Below are 8,350 nucleotides of genomic sequence, written 5' to 3'. Positions count from 1 at the left end.
TTTTCCTCTCTGCCCAAGTCACCATTGCTTCATCATGCACTTCATTCAAGCTAACATCTGTCTATGGCCCGATTTGAAGCAACCTCAAAGACGCCTCCTTCCAGGAGCTGGCCCAGGAGAAGCCCCCCACTGGAGATAAATGGTTGGTCACCGGTGACTTTAACCAAATATATAGAGCTAGAGACAAAAACCGTGCAAATGTTGATCGGAGTCGAATTGTCCGTTTCCGCAATGCACTCAATGCGTGTGAACTTAAAGAGATACACCATCAAAACCAGAAATTTACTTGGAGCAACGAGCGAAACGATCCAACTATGAGCAAGCTCGACTCTTTCGTCTGCAATGAGGATTGGGACGTCAAATTTGGCACACATCTTCTGCATGCTCTTTCATCTTCGCTCTCTGACCATTGCCCACTTCTCCTTGCCAATGATAAAGGGCCGCCGAGAAACAAGTGCTTCCGCCTTGAAAACTTTTGGACCAAAATGCCTGGGTTCCAAGATATTGTCCAAGGAGTTTGGGGCAGAGAGGTGAACCACGTGGACCCCTACAACATTCTCTTTCACAAAATGAAAAAGACGAGCCAAGCGCTTAAAAAATGGAGCAAGACGATTTTTGCACATTCGAAGGTGCAAGTCCACATGGCCCTAGAGGTAATTCTCTGTTTGGATGAGGCCCAAGACTCCCGACCCCTCAGTGCTGATGAGCGCGATCTCCGTAGGAGGCTAAAGCGCAAGGTGATTAGTCTGTCTGTGCTTGAGCGTGCCCGAAAAAGGCAATGTTTGAGAATCACCAACCTCAAAGTTGGAGATGCCAACACCCATTTTTTTCATCTCTGTGTCAGTCATAGAAGAAGAAAGAATTTCATCCACCACCTCAAGCACAATAGTGGATGGGTCACTGATCATGATCACAAGAAGTCCATCATCCAAACCACTTCCTGGAGGTAACAAAAAGGGGTCCACCTTGCAGCATTGACATTCATTGGAATAATATTCCGGTCCCTGCATGTGACCTTTCGGATCTTGGGGCTGCCTTCACAGAGGAAGAGGTTAAGAGGGCAATCTGGGATCTCCCAAGTGACAAAGCGCCGGGGCCGGATGGCTTCACCGGTGCCTTCTTCAAGGACTGTTGGGAGATCATCAAAGGGGACATTATGATCATCGTCAATCACTTCTCCAACTTGCACACCGCCAATCTCCATTGGCTCAACTCGGCGAACATCACCCTCATCCCTAAGAAGGATGGTGCAGAGTGCATCTCAGATTTCCGGCCCATTAGTCTCATCCAAGCCATTGCTAAGATCATCGCTAAGATGATGGCCATGCGCCTTGCCCCGCACATGCAAAGCCTAGTCTCAAATGCCCAAAGCGCTTTTATAAAGAAGAGAAGTATCCATGATAATTTCATGTATGTCAAAAACTTGGCAAGGAAGCTTCACCGCCGCAAAACCCCAACTTTGCTCTTCAAGCTCGACATCAAGAAAGCTTTTGATTCGGTGCGATGGGATTTCCTTTTTGATCTCCTACGACACCTCGACTTCCCAAGCAGATTTCGAGAGTGGGTTTCAGCCCTCCTGTCCACGGCCACATCGAGAGTCTTGATCAATGGAGTGATGGGTGACCCGCTGAAGCATGGTTGTGGGCTGCGACAGGCAGACCCCATGTCTCCCCTTTTGTTCGTCCTGGTGATTGACCCTCTACACCACCTTCTAAACAAGGCCACTGCTCAGGGACACCTCCAACCGCTTTCTGGAAGAGCCACGACCATCCGTGCATCGCTATATGCCGACAACGCGGCCATATTTGTCAAGCCTATCAAAGTAGACGTTCAATTCCTTGCATCCACCCTGGCCTCCTTTGGGGAAGTCACCGGCCTCGTCACTAACTGCACCAAAAGCCTTGTGGCCCCTATTTGTTGCGGCGATGTTGATCTTGATGATATTCTCCATGCTTTCCCGGCTGTTCGCACTTCGTTCCCGATGAGATACCTTGGGCTGCCGTTGTCCGTTAGGCGTCTCAAGCGGATTCATTTTCAGCACCTCGAGGATAAGGTGGCCAGCAAGCTCCCACCTTGGCAAAGCAGACATGTCGCCACTGCGGGCCGGGCCGTTCTGTTTAAGGCCGTCCTCACCGCTATTGCCATATATCACCTTACGCCTCTCGACATCCCGGTGGAGGTTCTGAAGAAAATTGATAGACTACGGCGCGCCTATCTTTGGGCGGGCACGAATATAGTTTTCGGTGGAAAATGCAAAATAAACTAGGACCTTGTTTGCAAGCCGGAGAAGAATGGTGGCCTGGGCGTGTTAAATTTGGACAAATTTGCTAAGGCTCTTCGGCTTAGGTGGCTTTGGTTGGAGTGGAAGGATCCCACAAAACCATGGTTTGGTATGGGCACGCCGTGCAGAGATGATGACCGGACGTTTTTTTGCGGCTGCCACCCGCGTCACGATGGGCAACGGACGAACGGCAAAATTTTGGAACTCCTCTTGGCTACAGGGCTTGCGACCCCGTGACATCGTGCCTCACATCTTTGACCTCTCTCGAAAGAAAAACTATTCCGTCCAGGAAGCTCTACACAGCAATCCGTGGATCTCTAACATTGACATTTCCAATAGCCTTTCCCTTGGTCACGTCCAAGAGTTTGCAAATCTTTGGGGAAACCTGAATTCTGTCACCCTTGAAGAGGGGATGGAGGATTCAATTGTATGGAAGTTCACTAAAGATGGTATGTACTCCGCCTCTTCGGCATACAAGGCACAATTTGAAGGGCTTACTACTTTGTATCTAGTGCAATTGGTCTGGAAGGTGTGGGCTCCCCCGCGCTGCAAATTTTTTGCTTGGCTTGTTCTGCAAAATAGGATCTGGACGTCCGATCGCCTAAGTAGGCGGGGTTGGCCCAATTGTGGTGTATGCCCTCTATGCAAGCGATGTCAGGAATCTGCGGCTCATCTCCTCTTCCAATGCTGATTCACTCTTCGGGTGTGGAATGGTATTATTCTGTGGCTAGGATTGCACCACGTTAACTCAGCCACCTGGGCGACGAGGGTCTCGGTGAGAGATTGGTGGACCAACAACATACACACTCGGGTTGGATCTCCCAAGGCGCTGGCCTCTCTGATGATGCTCATCCCATGGGAGATTTGGACCGAACGCAATGCTAGAGTCTTCCGTAACACGGCCGTCCCTTCGATGGTTCTCATTTCCAAGATTAAAGATGAGGTGTCTCTTTGGGCTTTGGCCGGTGCGAAGCAGTTGGGTATTGTAATACCGCGAGAGTAGTTCTTTCTTTATTATCGTCTCTTTTGCGGCTTTGTTCTAAAACTTTTTCTATTCAATGAAATGGGAAATCTTTTGCGTTGTTTCAAAAAAATAAAATAAAAATCGGTGAAGAAGCAAATTCCGGCGAGCATCACACTTGTCTTCACAACGCTAACTTGGATGACAGCAAAAGCGTCAAAAGAGACTGCTAAACAAAGCAGCAGCCTCGGAAAAGAGTGGACAGTCACAAAGCGAGGCCGCGTCCATGTGAATGTGATGTCGCCCGCCGCGGGGAATAAAACTGCCACCCATGGAGGAACAGATGTTGGCGCCTCCGACCACCACCCACCCCACCTGTGCCGCTTTCCATCAAGGATTAGATGTAGACGCACATTTGGTTTTAGTAGAGGAGCTTTTGCATGACACTGTCCACACTGACTAGTAATCCCGTAATCTCAGCAGCAGCAGAGGTGAGTGGCGCGAGCAATCATGGTGCTTGTCGCTGGTCTTGTTTAAGAGCCGCGTGACTCGCGTGCCAGTAAACAACTACTCCGTCCGTCTGGAATTATTTGTCGCTCAAACGGAGGGACGTGGCATCTGTTTGAGCGACGGGTAATTCGGGACGGAGGCAGTACAAATCAAACAGAAAGTGAGGAAATGGAAGCGCAAGCACACTTGCATTGCGCAATGGAAGAACACATCATACCCGTCCAAAACTTGTTCAGAATCCAAATCTGGCATAGACCGCAACGGAGCGGCCGGGAAGGGGAACGGCACACGTCTATTCCTCTCTCGGGACACACAGAATAAATGTGACTACGGCAGGAGTAGATGGGAAGCATGCATGCATGAGGTCACCGGAAATAACTCCCCCTATCAGATGAGCGACCCAACAGAAATCTGTTTCTTGAAGGATGCGGAGGCACATTTCAGTTCAGGGTAGGGCGACGCTGCTGATGTTTGCTGCCACTCTACCACCATTGGCAGCCCGCACCATGTGGCCTGACGACACCCTCATGCACTTTGGTTCATGGCAACTAGCCAAGATCCGACAGGTGCCATGCCAAACATGAATGCATACTCAGATGACTCAGATGCTCTGTCTCGCATTTATGGAAGATCTCATGAATGGACTTAACAAGCAAAAACATATGAATAGATTGAACTCCATGCAGACTGAAGAGGTAAAACATGAATGGATGGATGGATCCATGCATGCAAACACAAGAGAAACCAAGGCAGCATCGAAACTGAACTGTTAAGTTTCACCCTACCCAGAGCCATGACTGAACTTTCCATTGGGGAGCAGGCAGGCGGCAGTCCAAGTCATGATAAACAAGCAATGCACTGTTAAGAAATAATAGGTGAACCACGGTTGCCAGCATGATCATGCTGCACACACAGAAAGGGACACCCTTTTTTCTTTTTCCCTTTTCTTTTGTTATCCTTGATGACCACAATGAGAACATGCTGCTATCCAACTGGTAAAGGGGTTCTTACTTCTTAGTTTAATGATCCCTTGACACGTTGGCATATTATTATTGTTCAAGTAGATGAGTGCATTCTACTGCCCCACCAGGAAAAAGGGCACAAATGTTGTTAGTGTTGGATGAGCTGGCAGATAAACTACCTAAAATCATGGAAATGGCATGCAGCTTCCCCTAATGCTACACAGCGAAATCCATCTACAAAACTAGTACACCACTACTTCTGCTGATAATAGTGTCTAGTGATCTTTACCATGACAGGAAAATAGACAAGAAGGGTATATAAGCTAAGCACAGCGGTGGGCAGAGGGTGTTTATAACTTCTCCAGACTCCAGAAGCAGAGCACAGAAAGGTCTAATCAATTTCAGTATAGTTTTAGCCATTTCCTTGCAGAACACCTCATGAAAGGTTTATCGAATCAGAATTAATGTTAATCCATGCTATTGTGTGTGTATCCACCTTATCATTGTGGAACAGCCCAAATGTCTGACATGCTCGCCTGCCCTTTGGTGAACCAATGATATTTTTGACATTTAAACAGAAATGTTTCTAGACAATTTTCACTGCTACCACTGTACTCTATGATGGACCAAGTTCAAAGATTTTCAGTTTTGCCTCAGAATTAAACGACGACATGGCATTTTGAACAATTGTGCGCAATAAATTCAGTATTCATGCACATCTAATTCTAAAAACATTTCACCATCCTGAATACATCTACTGAACATTCTACTGCCTTATCCTATTTATAGACAGTTCCATCTAGCTAGCAAATATACTAGATTACTACTAGTCAAATAAACTACTCCCTCTGATCCATAATAAGTGTAATAGTTTTAGTTCAAATTTGAACTAAAAATATGACACTTACTATGGGTCGGAGGGAGTACATTATAAGCAAGAGAAAGTAGTGCAACTTTATGCTGGCGAGAAAAAAAAATTCAAAAGAATCATTGGTCCGACACAGATGAAGCAAACAAGGATAATGCTATATAAAATGATTGTCTAAGAAGATAAGCATATAGAATCAGGGATCTAGAAATGTTTATTATTGTATCATATTTTCGTTGCAGAAATTGCCCGTGGGAAGGGAGGATAAAATTGCCAGCCATCATCTTGATCGCTCAAGAGCAGATCACTGCTCCTATAAAAGAACACCTCCCTAGCTGCAAAATCACCTGAATATCTACACACCTTGCAATAACAACAAATAAGGCACTCACTCAAGGGAGGATGATCGAAATCATCCAGCTCTCAGCTATTATACACCTGCAACATGGACAGAAAACAAACATTCATACATAGGCTCATCGGTCAACCAAGCTCCCTGCTCAAATGATCGGACAAGCGGAATGCGGAAAAGGATCATGGATTTTACCTGAACCGGAGGGAATTCTGGCGATGATCAAAGGAGCAGCAGGAGTAGGAACTGAGGATGACCCTGATCCATTCCACTAAAACCCCAGAGCAAGAAGCCTCTTTTGAGTTTGGACACCACAAGTGAAAAAAATCGACTTAAAAACTCATCACAAGCCCAAGAAACGAACAACAACAACCTAAAGGTAATCAAAGCGTCGCCATAGCTGCGTGCATACAGTTTTCTCTCCTTCCTTGGTTTCTCCTTCTGCAGAAATTAACAGAAACAGATGTGGTGATAACAAGTGGACAACAGCCTGCTACTGCCCGGACTCCTCCTCGGAGTCGCCGTCCTCGCGCTCGTCCTCCCCGTCCTGCTGCTGCTGCTGCTGGTGGTGCTGCTGTTCGTGGTGGTGGTGCTGGTGGGGGTGCGGGTGCGGGTGCTGCAGCTGCCCGCTGGCCCCGGCGGCGCCGCCGACCTGGTGGTAGAACTGGCTGAGCACCCCGATGTGGCCCTCCTGCGACAGGCCGAGCTCCAGCCCCGGTATGGCCGCGGCCGCGTGGCCGGCGAACATGGGCGCGAACCCGATGTGGCCACCCATGCCCCCCGCGCCGCCGCCCGGCAGCTCGATCCCGGCGGGGAGGCCAATCCGCTGCATGAGGCCGCCGATGCCCCCGCCGTCGGCGCCGGAGGAGTTCATGAAGCCGGCCTGCGAGAAGCCCGCGGAGGCCGGCGGCGGCCCCCACATGTGGTGGTGGTGGTGCGGGCGGCCGGCGAGCGCGGAGGTGGGCGAGGGGAGCGAGGGCGCGACGGAGGAGAGCGCGGACGCCGGTATGGTGCCCGTGCCGGTGGCGGCGACGATGGCCGGCTCGGCCTGCTGCAGCAGCCACTGCACGGTCTCGCCGTCGGACTTGTGGCCGAGCTCGCGCGTGAGCTGGAAGATCCGCGCGGCGCAGAGCGCCGGCATCCGGATCCGGCGCCCCCGGCCGTCCACCTTGGTGTGGCGGTCCTTGTTGGAGCTCCGCTTGGGCCCCAGCGCCTGCACCCTCCGGTCCCCCGCCGCCGCCGCCGCGGCCACCACCGCCTGCTGCTGCTGCTGCTGCTGCTGCTCCTTCCCCCCGCCCCCGCCCCCATCCTCCTGCTGCTGATGCACCTGGATTTGCAGGTGCTGCTGATGCGGCGGCTGCTGCTGCTCCTGCGCCGGCGGGTGGTGGTACTGCTCGCGATCCAGCTGCTGCTGCTGGTGGTGCTGCTGCTGGTGGTGCTGGGCGGGCGTGGAGGAGGGGGAGGAGGTGGTGGTGGTGGCCGTCGCCGCGGAGGTGGGCTCCGCTTTGTTTAGCGGTGGGGGAGGGGGGAACTTGGGGTCCATCTCCACACCCACACGCAAAACAACCACACCAACTTGCCGTCCGTCCCCCAAAATCAACAGCTTTCCTCCTCTCCTTCTTCGTCTTCCTCCTGCCAAATCGCCCTCCCCGCCTCCCTCCCCTTCCCCAAAAACCAGGCAAGAACAAGGGAGGAGGAGACCAATAATGGACCGCAGATGGCGATGGGGAGAGAAGAGAAGACGCCGAGGAGAGAGAGATAGGGGAGGGGGGAATAAGAAAATCTAGGGAAAGATAGATAGATAGATAGATACCACGCCCACTTTCTGGATTTACCGGACTTTCTTCCTCCCCTGCGATGTCTTTTCCTGCTGCTCCTCCTCCGCTGTCATTTCTTGGCTTTTTTAGCTTTTTTCAGCTTTGGTGTGTTGGGAGCTGCTAATCTTGTCCAGGGTTAGGGTTAGGATCTAGGCTAGTAACTTGAGTGATGAAGTGCTTTGGTGGAGTAGTAATTTTTACTGCCCTCTTTTGGAGTTCAAGCTGTGGTTGGTGGGGGTACAACTCAACTGAGTGAGGTGACTGAGACTGACTGAGGCAGGCGGGGTAAAATGGGGGAATGGTGGAAAGGGGGAGGAAAGCTGTCAGACAACAACTGCATTCAGGCATTTTGTTACATCCAACAACAGCTGCTATGCTGTAGTATTTGGAATACTACAGCCTGTGAGTCCTGGCACGTGGCTGCTTATATCTGTATTGCAGCCTACGATTTTTGTATCTCAAAGTTTTGGATTGCTCACTCGCAAAAAAAGGAAAGTTTTGGATTGCTCACTGGCAAAAAAAGAAAGTTTTGGATTGCTTTGAGAGAAATACAACATCACTTTTTATTTTATACTCCCTTGTCTCAAAATGCAACACGT

At 50.2% G+C, this 8,350-nt stretch overlaps 1 protein-coding gene across 1 annotated transcript; it reads right to left on the bottom strand.

The window, feature by feature from the left end:
* Nucleotides 1-5,719: 5,719 nt before the first annotated feature.
* On the bottom strand, nucleotides 5,720-7,991 carry LOC123072055 (transcription factor TCP20). The gene is made up of 2 exons (XM_044495614.1): nucleotides 6,130-7,991; nucleotides 5,720-6,020 (listed from the first exon to the last, which is right to left on the bottom strand). Exon 1 carries the CDS (start codon nucleotides 7,475-7,477, stop codon nucleotides 6,428-6,430), a length of 1,050 nt encoding a protein of 349 aa, XP_044351549.1. The 5' UTR covers nucleotides 7,478-7,991; the 3' UTR covers nucleotides 5,720-6,020; nucleotides 6,130-6,427.
* Between the last annotated feature and the right edge of the window lie 359 nt (nucleotides 7,992-8,350).

Source organism: Triticum aestivum, chromosome 3B (assembly GCF_018294505.1).
Source record: "Triticum aestivum cultivar Chinese Spring chromosome 3B, IWGSC CS RefSeq v2.1, whole genome shotgun sequence".
In the NCBI taxonomy this organism is placed as follows: Eukaryota; Viridiplantae; Streptophyta; class Magnoliopsida; order Poales; family Poaceae; genus Triticum; species Triticum aestivum.
This window is presented reverse-complemented; position numbering and strand designations above follow the sequence as displayed.

What these genes read in the sequence shown, in the direction of transcription:
- LOC123072055 (XM_044495614.1), bottom strand. Translation starts at nt 7,477, where the DNA reads ATGGACCCCAAGTTCCCCCCTCCCCCACCGCTAAACAAAGCGGAGCCC.